At 41.6% G+C, this 20,218-nt stretch overlaps 1 protein-coding gene across 1 annotated transcript in view; it reads left to right on the top strand.

Annotated features, from left to right (window-relative positions):
• The window catches only part of gpm6aa (glycoprotein M6Aa), a 22,406-nt gene extending 2,812 nt beyond the window's left edge, over positions 1-19,594 (top strand). Inside the window, exons 2-7 of the mRNA XM_072663157.1 lie at positions 11,545-11,737; positions 12,316-12,472; positions 13,135-13,288; positions 13,483-13,559; positions 13,661-13,726; positions 16,519-19,594. Of these exons, the coding sequence (XP_072519258.1) occupies positions 11,545-11,737; positions 12,316-12,472; positions 13,135-13,288; positions 13,483-13,559; positions 13,661-13,726; positions 16,519-16,671 (800 nt within the window). The 3' untranslated portion in view covers positions 16,672-19,594. The remainder of the gene's footprint in view (positions 1-11,544; positions 11,738-12,315; positions 12,473-13,134; positions 13,289-13,482; positions 13,560-13,660; positions 13,727-16,518) is intronic.
• Positions 19,595-20,218: the final 624 nt, after the last annotated feature.

The following is a 20,218-nucleotide window of genomic DNA, read 5'->3' as shown; positions in this document are numbered from 1 at the left end:
TTAATGACTAGTGTGAACAGAATCCGGTCCAAATAGATCCAGATAGGAAACGTAGGTGTAAACAGGCTTCATCGCCTGAAACACCCCCTGTTTTCCACTGTTTTGCACTGTTGGAGGGTTGGGTCAGTACTGTTGAGATAGCAGGCCGTTAGTCTCACAATGACCGCCTTTCACAGTGTACTTCCAGCCACTCCTCCAGCTGGGGTCTTCATGGGTTCAGTATTAGCGGAGTGCTGAGTAGTGCTCTGTGGTGCTCAGAGGAACTGAACAGTAGCCGGGTTTCAATTGAAACGTCTCAGAGATGAGGATGGACGATATTTCGGCACCAAAAATGCTAAATGAGTCGTGATTCCTTCCACTACAGATATGCACTGAAACTTTAGATGGCGTAGGCGACCCTGATTAGGTAGGGTGGAGAGACTTAGCTCGGTCTCCCTGACCGAATCATCTCTGCAGCTGTGGGTTGTGATTGGACCAGTTGTAGGGTCAGTCGTTTCTCTAATCTCCAGCCACCCGTGCCAACTGATAGGAGGATCATGTGACTTATGGCTTGATACATCATCGTCACATTTTGGCTTTGACTATATTCAAACTTTTTTAAATCCTTTTGCGATATTTGGGCGTTTTTAAATTTTGGGCTTTTTTTGCATTCAGATTTTTTTGCTCAAAGGCTGGATGGAAAACCAGCTGGTGTTGGTTCTGGTTCTGGTGTGCAACTCTTTATTAGCAGCAGCGGTCAATTCAGCACCTGCATGCATGCTTGGCTGCACTGCACTGCACTGCTGGACACCTCTGCTTGTCCTCACGAGTACAACACTGCTCTACTGTTCTGCACATACTGAGTCATTGCCTGAACGCGTGCATCCCTGTAAAATACTGTCAATGGGCTGGATGTGTGAACAACCCACAACCTGAACAGTAATGGTATGATCCTGCAGAACGGAAGCGAATTCTGAGTGTGAATGCAGTACGTAGCTCTGCTTTGTTGGCCCTTAAATCTGGAGAGAGGCTTCACTCGTACGCTGTAGTGTGACAGTAGAAGGCCAGCTGTTGAGCCCGAGGGGAAAACAGCTTTCTGACTCTGTGAAGGAACCCAACACTGCGAGCACCACATCAACACAGCAGGGGCTCTGCCTTCTCTTTATGAGTCATTTATAACATTACCGAGCGCATGCAGTTCAGAGCACTCACCCGTTTCTTAAGCAGCCTCGTATAACGAAGGGTTTGGAGTAGGAGCTGGACGATGGGGCAAAGAGATGACATCATTATTCCTGAAGACACTTTCAGGGGTGTAAAGATTCCAGTACAGTATTAAAAAAGAAAATAGTTGAACCTGCGTAGTTCATAATTAGTTATAGACTGTACATACACGTAAAATATTTTGATTAGAAATTCACCCACTAAAAAATAAAGCTTAAAAAAGCCTAAAATAAAATGTATTGTGATGATGTTACAATGTGCTGCCATCCAATCAGGTGCTTGTTGCTGTGCAGGTTAATCGGTTACTCTACGCTGGTTGTTGTTGTTTACTGGCTCTAAATCTGTCATTTTTATGATCCGTGCAGGTGTTAGGAGTCACTGTCTGAAGTACACTCACATGTATGAGGAATTTATTGTTTATTTGGATCCCCATTAGCTGCTATCTGATATCTTGCAGCTATTCCTTTGACCTGGTGAAATTGGTGTCAGCATAAATGAACAACACACAATACAAATAGTACACAAATATAAATTCTCACTAATGAAAAAGATCATAAGATATATAAAATTGGCTGGAAAAAATATGCTAAATGCTAAAAAGTCCATTCATTAAGACATGGTCAAACAATGGAATTCGTCATATATTGTCAAATGTTTGTGGACACCCCTTCTAATGAATGCATTTAGCTACTGTAAGCTGCATCCATTTCTGACACAGATGTACAAATGCACACACAGCTTGTCTAGTCCCTGTAGAGAAGAAGTACTGCCAATACAATAGGACTCTCTGGAGCAGATCAACATCATGACCCTATTGGCTCCATGCTGCCTAATAATGCCAGGCGTGGGCTAGAGGGGTATAAAGCCCCCCAGCATTGAGGAGCTGTGGAGCAGTGGAAGAACTGTGTTCTCTGGAGTGATGGTGGTGGAGCTCCATCCAGTACTTTTAGATGGGATGTGTTGGGGAGTTGGAGATGATGAGGTGGGGTGGTGATCATCGTCATCCAACATCCTGACCTCTTTAACGCTATTGTCGCTAAATGCACAAATCACATCCTCACAGCAATGCTCCTCCAGTATAAATATACTGTATGTACTTGTTTTTTTTATGTTGTGTCCAAATTTCATGATGAATGGACCAATAGAAATGCTCCTCTTACTAAAATCATTTCTCATTGATTTCCATTAAAGGTTAAGGGCTTTTCCTTCCCCTGTAAATCAGGGTCAGTCAGTAAGTGAATGGCTGCAGTAGAGCTATAGGTCATTAATACAGGTCAGATGTGTTGCAGTGGGTTTAGTACCGGCTCATGTCTCTATAACCCGGCTGTATTTTATAACCTCCTCCTGCAGTGAGAGGGAAGCACCCATAAAAGCCAGAACAGGTGTTGTGGTTGGTCTACTGACCCAGCCCATAAAAATGCAATGGCTGCTAAATGATGTACAGTGTGAATTAGCGAGAGTCTTTAACCCTCGTGGACAGCTCCAAGTGCCGGGGGCTGAGCAGGCCGAGGGTGAGCAGAGTGGCGGAGATGGAAGGGAGGAGAAAAGCCTCATGGGACCACGGTCATTTCATTAGCACTCGTGGTTATTGTGTTAGAGAGCATTAGACCATTAGAGCTTGACCGCTGCACCTCCTCTCTCTCTTATTTATGAGCTTGTCTGCAAATTCCTCTAATCTGTGGTGGAAGAGTGGTGCTATCGACCGGCCGCGAGGTTACACACAGCTTATGTCTGCCAGCTGGACCTCTGTTTGCCCAGATTGACTGGCTAACTGTACCCAGCGGTCCAGCTTGCAGACAGGTGCTTCTAACGAATAGGCTCTTGATTCTGATTCTGTTGATTCTGTGCTTTTCTGTTCTGCTTGGTCAAATTTCTAGTGCTTATTAATGCTCATGGCAAATAAACTGATTAATGTTTTTATTTTGATTCTGTTTTTGGCCAAACCAAATTCCAAATAGTTATAAATGTACAATGGCAACATAAATGATTCTGAATCATACTCTATTCTGGTTGAGCCAAATTCCTCATACGAATATGTATGTATATATATATATATATATATATATATATATATATATATATATATATATATATATATATATAATGAACAAACATGTATTCTAATTCTAATTCTGTTCTGTGTCTGAACAGATTTAAAATTTATATTACTATATAAGGGAAACCTTATATTACCCATATTCCCAAATAAATACCCATAACTGTCAACTTATATCCATATATATGATCCATAACCAGTAGCAATACAGGGCACACAGTTTGATCATTTTCATTTAAGCAGCTGAAATATGGAGACCAGGTTTAGAGTAAACAATAATAACAATAGTAATAATAATAATAATAATAATAATAATAATAATGATACATATATATATATTACCTTGTAGCCATGCCTTCAAAACAACCATCAAATCACCTTAGAAACTCATAAAAGAAGCTGCACTTAAGAAGTGATTCATTGAGTTTATGCAATTTTACACATAAATAATATACTAAAATGTATATTTCAGTTTATTTACTTCTGACACTGTTTGTGTTTATATATTTTATTCTAAAGGAAAGAATGTAAAAGCACACGCCCTTGCATAGCTTAGCTCCATGCAGTCACACTGAAGGAGATTGCTTTTGGAAAGAGCCACAATACCGAACTGCCAATCAGAACGGATCTCATTTACATATGTCAGTTTTGGAGGTAACAGAATCAGTCTGTTTAATTAAAGTTGGGAAATGGTTGTGTAAACGCCAGCAGTGAAAATAAAAAATACCGGCTCTGGCCCGGGAAGCTTTATCCCCGGGTTCCTCTGTCATGGCCTGCTCTCACAGGAGGAGACAGCACTTGCACATGTGAGATTTACTGTTTTCCTTCCTTCTGTTTTCCACCCAAAACACCTCTCCCATTGTTATGCCTCCCAAACCCCCCTAACCTCAGCAAAGGAGCACATGCAGTTCCACCAGTCGTCTCTCAGAGCTGGGTCAGGGCTGTTATTAGGGAGCGAGGTGAAGGCCGCATTGTTCTGGCTTTTGTTTCAGCTGGCCTAATGGCCGTGAACTTGAACAGGTGCTGAAGATGTTAATATACCACTGTAATCCTATACACATCTGGAAGGCTTTAGACTGCCTCTAACACACACACACAAACACACACACACACACACTTATTTTCCACAAAAACAGGACATAGTCAGGATGTGGTGATTCATACACATGTGGACAAAAGTATTGGGACACCTGCTTATTCACAGTTTCTTCTGAAATCAAGGGGATTAAAAAAGCTGATCCTGCTTCTGTTGGAGGAACTGTCTCTACTGTCCAGAGAAGAAGACTTTCTACTAGATTCTGGAGAAACATTGCTGTGAGGATTTGCTTAATGGACAATATTTCAAGCAAATGTTTGCTATACATAAATTGAATGATTGTATGTACTGCACATAAAGAGGATTGTCATTTGGAGTAGATGAAGATTCTGTATTTAGGAACTTTTTATTAAAAGCTCTATTTCTTTAAAACATTGTCTATGTCTCATCTTAACATGAAGCTAGAGGGGTATAAAGCCCCCCAGCATTGAGGAGCTGTGGAGCAGTGGAAGAGCTGTGTTCTCTGGAATGATGGTGGAGGAGCTCCATCCAGTACTTTTGGAGAGGAGTTGGGGATGATGAGGTGGAGTGGTGATCTCTCATCATTCAACATCCTAAGCTCACTAACACTCTTGTTTCTGGATGCAATCAAATCCTTACAGCAATGTTTCTTTAAGATCTAGTAGAAAGTCTTCTTCTCTGGACAGTAGAGACAGTTACTCCACCAGAAGCAGGATCAGCTCCTAAATATCTGCTGTTTCACTCCTGCGTTCTCTTCCCTGTAATATTTTCCGCTCTGATCCGGGTGGGTCAGAACAGCATGGACCGGGGCAGGGAGCTGGACGTTGAGGGTATTCTCGCAGGGGGCTTGGAGGAGTGTGGGTGGGGGTGTTTCTAGAGTTTTCCGACCCGACCCGCGCCGAGCTGAGCTGCGTTTCGCCCCTGAGCTCTAATCCCTGTAAAAGCTGCCCCCCCACACATTCAGCACGTTTGCCGCTGAATTTGTTGACACACGGCGCTGTAAGTGGGTCACTGAGCGCGCTCAGATGCGCCAGCCCCGCGCCTCCATCACCATGGCAACCGCAAAGGGTCTATTAGGCTAGGATGTGAGGAGACGCAGGGCGGGGCCGCACTGAAGCATCCTGTGGCCCTGGGCTAGTTCTGCACTGGGAGGGCCGGTGGGGGGGGGCCCTAGTCGACCCACACCAGCACTCTGAGTGTTAAAGGGAAGCGCGAGGGTGAAGCAGTGAAGCAGATTCGCCCCCTATAGAAAGAGGGAGAGTGTGTCAGCCATTTTAGTGTGTTTCAGTTCTCCAACATAGACCTTTCAGTCATTTCAGGATCAGACTCTGTGCTGAATAGTGAAGGAACTACCTCGGGATCCATTAATCCAGTCCCCCGAATGCCTTAAAGCAGCTTGACTGTATCAGGGAGAACAGTGTCTCTATCGGTGCTACTCCGGGCTCGGAGCTCTGCTAACTGCACTATGGAGCTCTGGTGAAGCGAGCAGGACGGCGCTCTCCAGAACTGCTGTGTAACGCTGCAGAACCCATAGAGTCATATTAGTGTCAAATACTCTAGTATTACTCTACCGCCTCAGCCCACATGCTGCTCTACCTCTCAGTCAAGCTTCTGTATCTCTCAGCTTGTCCAGAAATGCGTAATGTGTAAAACGTGTCCTTAAGGGGTGGCTCAATCCCGAATTCCAGTTCTTGACTGTAGGGGGAGCCCAGGAGCAAGAAATGCCTATTTTTACATAATTCTGGTTTAAGCAAATGCCTTCCATGGGTTCAGAGTGGTCCAGTGGGCTAAGGCGCTGTCACTAAGACCTAAGGAGCGCTGTATGAATCTCAGCCATCAGCAGCCGGAGCCCAAGAGAGCACAATGGACCCTTCTCCCCACATCACTTCATTTGATTTATTTGGTGCAACTGGTTAAAGTCCTACAGGCCTAAGCTAAAAGAGTCAGTAGTGTTGCAGAGATGGGATACCTGTTTGAGGGTCAGAATCAGGGCCGGGACAGCCTTGGACACAGGAGGGGTTTTCATTCAAACCTGTTCGGTTTAAGCTGGATGCCAGATTTGGTTTGAGTCAACCTGGGAATTCAGGAAATCTTGCAGTGCAGGAAATTAAAATGGGACATTTAAAGCAGCTGTCTGGAAAAAAGCTTTTCATTCAATTCTTTCTGCTCCTGTTTTCATCATACCTCAGTCCATGTTCTAGATAACAGTGAGTCCTGCAGTGCCAGAACCCACACTCTCAAGTCTATAATGGATTACTGAACATGTGATGATTTAAGCCTGCAGTTAGTACCATGCTAATACTAATATGAGCTAGCTACATTAGCCGCAAACACTAAATGGACAAAAGTATTGGGACACAGCTCTCAATCATTGAATTCAGGTGTTTGATTCCGTCCCATTGCCACAGGTGTATAAAATCAAGCCTCTAGTCCTGCAGTCTGTCTTTCTTCCACACATCAGTGAAAGAACGGGAGGTTCTGAAGAGCTCACTGAACTCCAGCGTGGTTCTGTATGTAATAGGAGACACCGCTGCACCAACAACAACAAGTCAGCTGGTGAAATCTCCTCCCTCCTAGATCTTCCTCCATCAGCTGTGAGTGGTGTTATTATTGAACAGTGGAAGAGTTTAGGAGGAACAGCTCACAGAGAGCAGCTCAGCCACAGAGTGTCTGTCAGACCACGTAAAGTTACAGAGCGGGGTCAGGGCCGGGTGCTGAGCTCAGAGCAGAGTGCAGAAAAGCCTCCAACTGACTCAGTAACTGCAGCAGAGCTCCAGACCTGCTGCTGCTGCTGGTAGAGCTGAGAGCAAAGGGGGACCAGCTCTATATTAATACAGCCTATGGGTTTAGAATGGGTGTCAGAAAAGCTCCTGTAGGTGGAAAGTGGTGGTGTCCCAATACTTTTGTCCATATAGTGAGCTCCAGTGTAAAATCAAGATGGTTGGGAGGAAACTGTTCAGTCTGAGATAATCAAAGATTTCCTCTCTCTCCTTTCACCCTCCATCTGTCTCTCTCTCTCTCTCTCTGGCCACAGTAGTAAGTTAGGATTAGTTTAAGCGCTTGTTCTGAGCCCTTTTGTCTTGACCACTCTCAGGGTGCGTTGTGAGAAAGCTGTCTGGGACCACTAGGTCACAGTGACCCCGCTGTTCAGGGATTAACCCTTTAAGTGCAGACCTATTACAGCCTGCACATTTTCAACGTATCTTACATCAGTATACTATATGAGGTATACCAGGCGTGTCTAAACTTTTGCACAAACATTTGCTTTTGCTTATGTTGCATTTATTTAGATTTGAATTCTACATTTCAGTCTTCCGTTTTTTTCTTGTTTTGATGCGAATAAACAGCATCTGTTTGTTTTTTTATTGGAAAATTGATCAGTTATAATTAAATTCACATGATAACTCTACACACAGACCCTGATGTGGGATGAAGTGAAAGTTTAGAATCTGCACTTTCACACAGTTTCTCCTTTCTTTTCACTGAATCTACGAGTCAGAAATAATTGGACAGAATGTACAGAGAGTGGTGTATAGGCCGCAGGGTGCCTGGGGCAGATTAATTGGGGGATGGGCGAGGTGAAAGCTGTCAGACAGACAGATGGAGGGGTGGGTTGGGGTGGGGGTCACTGGGTTTGGAGCGTCTCCTCGATGCCGCTTTTGTTTATATTGTTTGGGACAGGGCCCTCATTTGCATTCGCTTTTCTTCAGCCTGATGGTCCAGGAGTGCCTGAGCAGTGATTTGGGATCAGATGCAGTCTGTCTATTTACACTTTTACTTTCATAAAACAAAGAAAACGGAGCGATCCTTTGTTTCTGGAGGCGCCGGCCTTGACGAAACCACTCTTAATATCCCAGTTCGACTTACAGACATATAAACATGGCATGATGTAGGAAAGTGTTTTTGTTGCTTTGCCAAAGATACTCGATGTTCACTGGTTGTCCCAGAGTCATAAAAATGTCTATTTAGCACTGAGGAATTAGACAAACTGTGACTGTAGTGAAGTCGGACATCATTGGGTGTAAGAAGTTGGAGGGGATGGCGGGCATTTGTGGAATTCAGCCTGAAGACAGAAATATATAAATAAAACTACTGTATATTATCATATTTTCATGAAATCTAAATCAATATGGTTATACTATTATACATAATACTATTTATGCCACTATATATACTACAACCCTATATATATTTATCACAACTATACAAATACATGCTATGCATTGTACTGTGTATTAAACTGTGCATATACTAGTAACTATATATATATATATATATATATATATATATATACAGCCATTATATTACTGTTATTACTAATATAGCAATATGTGTCATATATTAAACTGTATTTTGTACTAATTCTGTTATTACTACTGGGTGAGAGGGGGCAACGTTGGTAGACTGCAGCCTAAATACAGTCATATAGAGATAAAACTTGTGTATATAAAACAAATTCATCATATTTTCATGAAATCGAAATAATTACTATGCTATTATACATTGTACTATTTATGACAATATTGCACTATGATATTATGATGCTATTATTGACTAATCACATTTTTGTATGGTCATGTTGTTGCAAATATTTTAGGAAATTACCTCAATAATAAATAATGTGATGATAATAAACCAAACCCAAAACTTCCCAATCTTGCATCAATGGGGCGTGACCTCCCAGCCCCTCTGAAATTGAACAGCGATCAAATCAGTCCATGGTGATGTGGATTAATTCCATGTGTATTAGTTTAGATTGCAGGTTTTTCCATATATATTCCATATGAGCTCTTATATTTCTATATTCTGCCCCTATGTAATATCCTATACTCACCGTAATAGCACACCGGTCACTGCCAAAGACACGCCCCTTCAGTGGCTAACAATACTGAACCAAAGCTGGCCGCCATGCTGATGTTCAAGCAGATGTAGGCATTGCTAATTAGCTGCTGTCGTGATTCGTTTGATTGACCTCGTTCCAGATGGGTCTGCGCGATGTGATGAATGTAAGCGTGGAAATCCCGTCCTCCAGCTGGCCCAAAATTCAGCTTTTAGAGGGAAAGGGCAGCGGCCACCCTGTCTAAATATAGCAGTGTAAAGCATCTGTCCCATCACCGTCCACTGAACACAATCGTAACACGCGTTAATAATGTATGGACTCACCGGGGTGTGTGTGCCAGCCTGCTGCTGAATTATGAATGAAACATCAGACTGCTTTTTACTCAATTTACAGCTCAGAGCATTTTCAATAAGCAGCTGTAACACACACACACACACACACACACACACACATACACACACACAGACAGCACGCTGCGTACTGGCAAAAAACACTGAGCGCAAAACAGCAGGGAAATCAGAAGTGTACTACACTCACACTGCTCATCACGTTCACTCCAGACTGAGGACAGACTGACAGACAGACAGACACCCAAACAGACTGACAGACAGACTAACAGACTGACAGGGTCTTTCTGTACACCATGAGAACACCTGCAACGTTCTGGAAATGCCACAGATGTGTATAGAAGTGTGTGTATACACAGGTGTTTACAGATGTATGCATTTAGAAGTGTGTGTATAGATGTATGTGCATGGATGTGTGTATAGAAATGTGTGTATTGCTGTGTCTACAGAGGTGTGTGTATATACATGTGTATAAAACATTTGTATTGATCTGTGTATATGATTGTGGTTAGAACTGTGTGTGTTTATAGATGTGCATGTGTGAGTGTGTGTGTGTATAGAGATGTATCTTTAGGTGTGTGTGTATAGAAGTTTGCGTATATATTGGTGTGTGTATAGAGATGGGTGTGTGTATAGAGGTGTGTGTGTGTATAGAGATGGGTGTGTATAGAGATATGTGTGTGTGTGTGTGTATAGAGATGTGTGTGTGTGTGTGTATAGAGATATGTGTGTGTGTGTGTATAGAGATGTGTGTGTGTGTGTGTGTGTGTATAGAGATCTGTGTGTGTGTGTGTGTGTGTTGGTTTCCCTCAGCAGTCTAGTCAGCTCCACTTCAGCTTCTGCCTGACTGGAATAACAAAATATCTCCACAGCAACGAAGCCCCCCACAGATAGGGATGACCAGTGTGTGTGTGTGTGTGTGTGTGTGTTTGGAGGAGTTGTCTCTGCCTCGTTTTAAATTCCCCTCCAGTGCCTCCCAGATCAGACTGAATCAGAACTGGAAATGATTCATGAATTGCTCCAAAATGAGTGCTGAGCTCTGTGTGTGTGTGTGTGTGTGTTTTGGGTGGGGTGGGATGAGGGGGGCGTGGTGCACTGAATATTCACAGCCAAATTAGAGTCCATTCATGTACTGACCTGAGGAGTTGGAGAGAGCAGGAGAGGCCGGGGAGCTGAGCGCTGAGGGCCGTGAGCAGGCGGCTGCTGGTGGCTGGGGATAATGGGGCTGTGAGTGTGAGTTATAGCTGACTGTGTAGCGGCGTAGCGGCTAATAATGATGCTCTAAACCTGCTAACTGACCGCTGACCGTCATCCTGTTGTCATAGGAACTGCAGTGGGCGGCTCTGCGGGACCAGAATATGCACACAATCTGGATCTTCATGCTGACGAATCTGCTCACTCACACGGCGCTGTGTCACATACAGCACTTCATCTAATTACACTGCAGCTCGTTAAGACATACATCCCTTTATCATCACATACTCATATTGAGCTGCATCTGTTTTTCTGTCTGTCTGTCTAACTGTCTGTCCAACTGTCTAACTGTCTGTCTATCTAGCTATTTGTTGTCCGTCTGTCTGTCTATCTGTCTGTTTTTCTGTCTGTCTGTCTATCTATCTGTCTGTCTGTCTGTCTGTGTATCTGTCTGTCTATCTATCTATCTGTCTGTCTGTCTATCTGTCTGTCTGTCTATTTTTCTGTCTATCTGTCTGTCTGTTTTTCTGTCTGTCTCTCTAGCTATTTGTTGTCCGTCAGTCTGTCTATCTGTCTGTTTTTCTGTCTATCTGTCTGTCTATATATCTATTCATCTGTCTATCTGTCTATCTGTCTGTCTATCTGTCTGTCTGTGTGTTTATCTCTCTGTCTATGAATGTATATACCTGTACATTATAATCAGACTGCCCTGTGAATGGGGTTGCCTGTTATGTTTACTCAAGAGTCTCTCTCTCTCTCCCTCTCTCTCTCTCTCTCTCTCTCTCTCTCTCTCTCTCTCTCTCTGTGTCTCTCTCTCTCTCCCTCTCTCTCTCTGTCTCTCTCTCTCCAGGATGTATGGAGTGTTGTCTGAAGTGTTTGAGGGGAATCCCCTACCCGTCCCTGATCGCCACCATACTGCTGTATGCGGGTGTGGCGCTTTTCTGTGGTTGTGGTCATGAAGCTCTGTCCGGCACAGTCACCATCCTGCAGAACTACTTTGAGGTGATCAGAGCACCTGGAGACTCCCTGGACGTCTTTACCATGTGAGCGTCCCCTTCTGGACAAACTAATAGCACCCACAGTTTGTGTCTACCCTCAGTTCTGTCTCTGTGGACTGGGCTAGAGGGCACTGCCTACACTATGGGCCTCTCCAGGCTCCGCCCACAGAGAGTTGCTGTTGTAAGGTTGCGGTCAAAAATGTGCACAAAGACGTTTATTATAAATATATTTAGTAAATCAGCAGGATTAGACTTTGTTTAAGAAGGTTCTGTTTGGGTTTATAGACTAAAGGAAGTCCCACCGTCACCTAAACCTCATCCATCTACCAGCTAATGAAGATCTGGAGGAGCTCTGAGACATGCTGACTAATTTTGCTTATGGAGATAAGATTAGTGACAGTCTAAGTTCAGTATTAGCTGCACTAGCCTGTTATCCTCCCTTGTAAACTAAAGAATGTCAGATAACACTCACGTCTCGCCTGATTGACTCAGTCTGGGCTCAGAGATCAATCATGATACTCTGAATTTCCACAGAACTTTATTGTTATACTAATTGTTTCCGTACTTTTGGTCTTTATGGTAGGTCTAAACTTCTACCTGTGGGTTCTGTGCTGTTTCTGCAGGATTGACATCATTAAATACGTGATTTACGGAATCGCCTCAGCTTTCTTTGTATACGGGATCCTGCTGATGGTGGAGGGTTTCTTCACCAGTGGCGCCATTAAGGACCTGTATGGAGACTTCAAAATCACCACCTGTGGCCGCTGCGTCAGTGCATGGGTACGAGACGCTGACGTCAAATTTCAGAAAATACAACTGATGTTTTAGATCGGATAGATCAGATAAATAGACAGACAGACAGACAGACAGATAGATAGATAGATAGATAGATAGATAGGTAGGTAGGTAGGTAGGTAGATAGATAGATAGATAGATAGATAGATAGATAGACAGATAGACAGAAAGATAGACAGAAAGACAGATAGATAGATAGATAGACAGACAGACAGACAGACAGACAGACAGATAGATAGATAGATAGATAGATAGATAGATAGATAGATAGATAGATAGATAGACAGATAGACAGAAAGATAGACAGAAAGACAGATAGATAGATAGATAGATAGATAGATAGATAGATAGATAGATAGATAGATAGACAGACAGACAGACAGACATATAGAAAGATAGATAGACAGACAGACAGACAGACAGACAGATAGATAGATAGACAGAAAGACAGATAGATAGATAGATAGATAGATAGATAGATAGACAGAAAGACAGATAGATAGATAGATAGATAGATAGATAGATAGACAGACAGAAAGACAGACAGATATATAGATAGATAAACAGACAGACAGATAGATAGAAAGACAGACAGATAGCTAGTCAGCTGCTATGCTAATGCTTGTGCTAATCTCTCTGTCCTCCAGTTCATCATGCTGACGTACATCTTCATGCTGGCCTGGCTCGGAGTGACAGCCTTCACCGCTTTGCCCGTCTTCATGTATTTCAACATATGGACCATCTGCCAGAACACCACAGTGCTGGAGGGAGCTAGCCTGTGCCTGGACCCGCGCCAGTTCGGTGAGCAGCATCTAAAAATATTAACGTGAACTCCTGATAATGTCAGGACTCAGGCCTTCCAAACATCCACTCACAAACCATAAACACATACACAGTGCGTCCACAAATTTGTGGACACTTCTTTTTTTTAAACTTCAGCTACTCTAAGGTGAATATGTATATAGTGAAGTGACCGTACCTGCTGTGGGTCCCAGGTGTTGTGACCATTGGAGAGGAGAAGACAGTGTGTGCAGGATCAGAGAAATTCTTCAAAATGTGTGAATCGAAAGAGGTGAGGTGAAGATTGAACTGTCACTGCATTAATTACACATTTAATCATTTAAAATTAATTAAAATGTCTTTCAATAACTTCAATGCCTTCTGTTTCAACAGTTGGACATGACCTTTCACCTGTTTGTGTGTGCACTGGCCGGTGCTGGAGCCGCAGTAATCGCCATGGTAAGAAAATCCATATGTGATTTTGAATGTCATGGTCATAAAAGTAATCTATAGGATTGTATAAGAGTGTTTATTGAGGTGTTTATGGACTAATATCTCCTATTCTAGTGTATAGGAGTGTTTATTGAGGTGTGTATGGACTAATATCTCCTATTCTAGTGTATAGGAGTGTTTATTGAGGGGTTTATGGACTAATATCTCCTATTCTAGTGTATAGGAGTGTTTATTGAGGTGTTTATGGACTAATATCTCCTATTCTAGTGTATAAGAGTGTTTATTGAGGTGTGTATGGACTAATATCTCCTATTCTAGTGTATAGGAGTGTTTATGGGGTGTGTATGGACTAATATCTCCTATTCTAGTGTATAGGAGTGTTTATTGAGGTGTCTATGGACTAATATCTCCTATTCTAGTGTATAGGAGTGTTTATTGAGGTGTTTATGGACTAATATCTCCTATTCTAGTGTATAGGAGTGTTTATTGAGGGGTTTATGGACTAATATCTCCTATTCTAGTGTATAGGAGTGTGTATTGAGGTGTTTATGGACTAATATCTCCTATTCTAGTGTATAGGAGTGTTTATTGAGGTGTGTATGGACTAATATCTCCTATTCTAGTGTATAGGAGTGTTTATTGAGGTGTTAATTTAGGGTTAAAGAGGTTTAGATGAAGGAGTTAACAGAAGTTAGGCAGACAGTTGAAGTTTGTGGACGTTGTTGAAATAGTAGTTATTTTTGGATTCATCAAAACAATAAGTGCATCAAAATGGCTGAACTATGCTCTATGCGTTTCTGTGTGTGAATGCCAGGATGGAGCTATGACTCACCACCATGGCCTTCTCCAGGCATTCTGGGAAACTGAGTTTATTAGGTTGAAAAAGCAGCTCTGCCTTCCCACAATTCTGTTGTGCTGATTGGCAGGCTGGGAGGAGCTTTGGTGCCTGGCTCGCTCTCGTTGCTTCCCTGATACCTGTTCCCCTTCTTACCTCTTCTCCTCCTACTCCTCCTCATCATCCTCTCTTCATCAGCTTTTCTATTCTCTCTCTCTCACACTCTCTCTCCCTTACTCTCTTTCTAAAAGAGACGCTGGGTATGTCATATAGTTGCTATGGAAACAGGAGGAAGAAAGGCCTAGAGCATGTTGCAAACATCACTCAGTAATTTGTGAGGAACCATTTTCAGAGAGAGAGAGAGAGAGAGACAGAGAAAGAGAGAGAGAGAGAGAGAGAGAGAGAGAGAGAGAGAGAGAGATGGAGAAACAAAGAGTGCTTACACTATGGAGGGCAAAATGGGTGTGGCCTTGTTCAATTGATCATGAATAATCATGCATATGTTTGCATAATATTAATCTGATATGTTTAATAATATTCTCAATGGACTTTCAGAGCTTTTGATTTTACTGCATTGTTTACATTATGTAATGCATTCCCTGTTTCCATGAACAGCTTTTATGAAATTGCATCCCAGACAAAATTAGTCAGAACAGCTGTTTCAGGTCAAATAATCTAATACTATTAATTATTTGTCTTTTTTTTGCAAAGCTTAAACAATATTGTTATTCTAAAAATGGAATATGCATTTGTTATGTAATATCTACTATTCCACCTATTATTACACCCATTATTACATCTACTATTACATCTATTATCCACCTATTATTACATCTATTATTACACCAATTTCAACATTTAATATTATATCTACTTGTCCACCTATTATTACATTTATTATTACATCTGCTATTACATATATTATTGCATCTCAGAATCAGAATCAGAATCTCTTTATTTCACCAAGTATGTTGCACATACAAGGAATTTGTCTTGGTGAGAGCAACACGTATGACAAGTAACAAAAAAACACAGAACACAGATTATTTACAGTCTTAAACTAAAGGAAAAATGACACTAAACAATAAATAGGGTAGGGGATAAATTAAAAAAGTAAGAAGTACTAAAGGTAATAAAGAGCTGATATTTACAGAAAGTAAAGAGCTGATATTTACAGAAAAGAACATCTGTACAGTGTGCAAATAGGCAGAGTGCAAAATAGCTGTTCAGTCCGGTTTGGTACAGTTCAGTTGTATGGTCACAGTGGGAGGTGTCCACAGTGGTTGAGGAGCGCTACAGCTCTGGGGAAGAAGCTGTTAGCATGGTGTGTTGTGCTGGTTTTGATGGATCGCAGTCTTCTACCAGAGGGGAGTGTCTGGAAGAGGAGGTGTCCAGGATGTGAGGGGTCAGATGTAATCTTGCCAGCCCGCTTCCTCATCCTGCTGGTGTAGATCTGCTGAAGTGATGGCAGGTTACATCCAATGATCCTCTCTGCTGTCCTGATGATGCGCTGGAGTTTGGCTCTTTCTTGTGAGGTGGAGGAACCAAACCAGATAGTTATCTACTATTCCACATAATATTACATATGCTATTACATATATTATTACACCTATTATTACATATGAGTGCAGTCATGTCCCCTGCTGTAGTCAGTCATCAGTGCCATGTCCATGTAGACCCTGTGTTGGAATGGGAGGTGTGGATTAAGTTGAAACCCCCTATTGCTTTACAACACTGCCCCCTACTGGAGCTGGCGCTAATTTTAGTGCTGCCCACTTACGTCATCCCGTCTGAGTGAACTTGGCAGAGCTTGGAAACAGGTGGTAAAGATGAAGACACTAGGCGTGGTGCAGGAACCATGACAAGAGATGTTGGGAAGTGGTCACTAAGTGGTCACAAGGGGGCAGTGAGTGAAATCACAAGGTGGGGTGTCTAATAATCAGGGGTGTGATGTCTGTTTCAGATCCATTACCTGATGGTGCTGTCTGCAAACTGGGCCTATGTGAAGGACGCATGTAAGATGCAGAAATACGAGGACTGTAAGTCCAAGGAGGAGCAGGAGCTGCACGACATCCACTCCACACGCTCCAAAGAGCGCCTCAACGCCTACACATAAGGCAGGAGCAGAGGGAGAGGACCCGCAGTGCTCTCACTTCCTTTATAGGGGGAGTTTTGGCACTGGTGCTGTCCAACAGGAGTGTCACATGACCAACCCCATGGCCAACCCCTTACCTCTGGCACAAGCATTATTATTATTATTATTATTATTATTATTATTATTATCTTCTTTACTAATCTTACGTAGAAGTAGCTGTAGTGTTGTAGTTTTTTACAGTATTGTATGTTTTTTTATTTTCTCAAGAGATTGTGCAGGTTCATTTATTTTTGGATGTCAATCACGGTATAACTTTATGCAATTTTATTTCATTTTTGTTTATTAAAGCATCAGTATTCACACCCTCCTAATTTAGCGGGTCGGTTGTGGGGTATAAAGCACATTTTTCATGTGTGTTCATCTCTGGTGATCTCATTTTCTCAAGCACTTCACACATGAAATGAAAATTTGGGGAAAAAAGAATAATTTTTACATTTTTATTTACTTATTTTTTAAATCAGTAAAAGATTTTTGGGCCCGGAAGTAGCGGATCGCTCTGAGATTCTGCATTATTTTGGAAACAATAATAAAAAATAAAAAAAATCAAAAACAGAAAAACAAAATGAAAGAATAAGAAAAGGCAAATGTACCATAAAGTGTTTATTTATTATTTTTCTACAGATATCATTACAAATAAAAGACAAAAAAAGGTTATAAGTTGTTTGCTGTGCTTGTCCGGTTCTGGGACGCACAGCCTGCCAGTTTTGGGGCATTGTCATCGTCTTCAGAGGGAGAATAAAGAGTGTGTTGCTCTTTTCGGGTGGAGTGTCACTAACTCACACCTACTAACAGCTACTGTGTGTTTTTCACCATGTCTCTGTGTGGCGTCTCTGTAGCATGAAGTCAATTACAAACGACAGTAACTTTCCTGTAGCTCGAAAATAACAGAAAATATGTGGACAACATAATTTGAATGGAAGTCAATAGGCAGAATCTTTGGCACCTTTATAATGGAAGTCAGTAGATATATGTCTTGACACCCTTATAATAGAAGTCAATGGACAGGTGCTTTGGCATCCTTATAAAGAAAAGTCAATGGATAGATGCTTCAGTGTAATTATAATCAATTAAGGTCAAATAAGGTCAATTGGCAGATTCTTCAACATGCTTATAATGGAAGTCAATGGGTGGGTGCTTCAATACTCTCATAACAGAAGTCAAAGGACATATGCTTCAGCACTCCAAAATAGGCAGATGCTTCAATATGCCTATAATGGAAGTCACTGGGCAAATTTTCTAGCCAACCTATTAGAAAAGTCTACCAATGCTTCTACCAATCTACCTATTGACTTCCATTGTAATAGTTCTGAAGCATCTACCTATTGACTTCCATTGTAAGGGTTCTGACACATTTACTTATTGACTTCCATTGTAAGGGTTCTAAAGCATCTACCTATTGACTTCCATTGTACAGGTTCTGACACATCTACCTATTGACTTCCATTATTACTGAGCTTCAGGATGTCAGTTTTTCGGTTCTTTTCGAAGTACAGGGACACTTCGAAATGACTGTTTTTGGTGATTAACCACATGCTACAGACACGTCAAATAGAGCCAGAAAACACAGCAAAACACCAGAGTGCTCCTTTAAAACCTCCTTCTTGAGTAATAATGCAACCACAAGCTCTGTACTGGCCGACTGCCACACATGCACAAAGCCTACAGTGTTATTACCCACGCTTTTATGTTCCTCCAGGTGATAGAGGCAGGTAAGTAGACCGCTCTGCTTTTCTTTTCAGGGTTTTTAGTTCTGCTTGTGTAAATAGCCATTCTGTAAATGTAAACATGTATCGTATGTAAGCACTTCGATTTCAGGTGAATTCGTATACAAGAATCAAAATTCGACATTCCACATTACTGAAGGGGGGGAGGGGTGGGGAGGAGGAGGAGGAGGAAGAGGAAAAGGGGATGGTGTTGTTTGAAGAAAAATAAATAAGAACAATTCAGGCGCGTAGTGTTCGTGGTCACTTTTAGTTTTGGTGAGTGTTTTTGTTTTTGAGGGGAATTTCACAACAGAATCAGCTATTTAAAGAGGTTCCGACTCTATTGACCTTGATGACGGTGAACATGTCACATGTTGTCTTGCTTACAAGTCATTATGCTATTGAGACTATGGACTATGGAGGTGTCTTATCATTCTTTTTAATGCCTGGCAAGTCATGTTCTGTCAGTGTTTCTAAGAGCTAGTTTCGTGCACTTATATTTGACCATTGTGTGAGCTCTTTCTCAGTGTAAGTGCATTGGGATTTCAGCTGGCCAGTTGGATCCCCTGTAACGTTAGGTAAAGACTGTGAATCCTAGGTGTTATTTGTGGCATGGTCATGCATTTAATGGTAATTGTTTTTACTGGATACAAAAAAAAAGAAATAAAAAAAGACAAATAATAATAATAATAAATAAATAAAAAAACAAAAAACATTGAACTTTCATTTCACATTTTTATGAGTTTGTTTCCCGCGACTGTCTTGCTGGGTCATCCCCGACTCTCCCCGTGTGCAGTAATTGGAACTCTATGCTGACTGCATTGCTCTGAATCTCCTGCTGTTTGATGGTAGTGTTTGATTTGTAAGTGTTTAGTTTGTGGTGAACTCTATAACTGCCCTCAGTCCATCTCAGCCCTGTTCCTCTGTTGCTTTCTGAAGCCCTATCCCCTTCCCTCTCTCTCTCTCTCTCTCTCTCTCTCTCTGCGCCCCCCCCCCTCTCTCTCTGCACCCCCCCCTCTCTCTGTATTAGTCTTTTGTACACTCACTAAAGAATGCTTAGTAGCAGACTGTACCATGATTCTGTTTTGTACATAAATGTGCCAACCGCTTGACAGTGGCTTTTCTGATCTGTAGGGAAAACTGCTTGCGTAAATAAATACACTGGTGTACTTGTTAATAAACACTGTCCTGTGCTTCTTTTGAAGGTGTTGTGTTGTTATCTGCACTGTATCGTTCTGTTTCAGCTCACAGCCTTAATTTTTTATATTAACTACTGTACTTTTATTCATATTTATACTTTTACTGTAAACTGTCATAATGTTTATGAGTCACATCCGAACATTAGATATACATTTTACAACAAAAATAATAATAATAATAATAATAATAATAATAATAATATTGGGCTAAATGAAGGGCTTTTATAATGTTAGTGTTTCAGGCTGTGGTGTTAGTGTTTGTAGTGTAGCATTTGTGAAGTTATAGTGTTTGGTATTTTAGTGTTTAAGGTGTTGTAGTAATGGTTATGGTTATGTGGTCATATTTTTAGTTTGTGGTCATTATTATTGTTGTAGATTGTGTGGTTTTATAGCATTGGTAATGTAGTGTTTGTGGTGTTTTGTTTGTGGTGTAGTTTGATTAGTTATAATGGTTGTGTTGCATTTTCGTTTTATTGTTTGTAGTGTTGCAGTGTTTGTGTGTTTGTAGTGTTACAGTGTTTGTAGTGTTTGTAGTGTTACAGTGTTTGTAGTGTTACAGTGTTTGTGTGGTTGTAGTGTTTGTAGTGTTACAGTGTTTGTAGTGTT

The sequence above is a fragment of the Salminus brasiliensis genome, chromosome 19 (assembly GCF_030463535.1).
Source record: "Salminus brasiliensis chromosome 19, fSalBra1.hap2, whole genome shotgun sequence".
Classification (NCBI taxonomy): Eukaryota; Metazoa; Chordata; class Actinopteri; order Characiformes; family Bryconidae; genus Salminus; species Salminus brasiliensis.
This window is presented reverse-complemented; position numbering and strand designations above follow the sequence as displayed.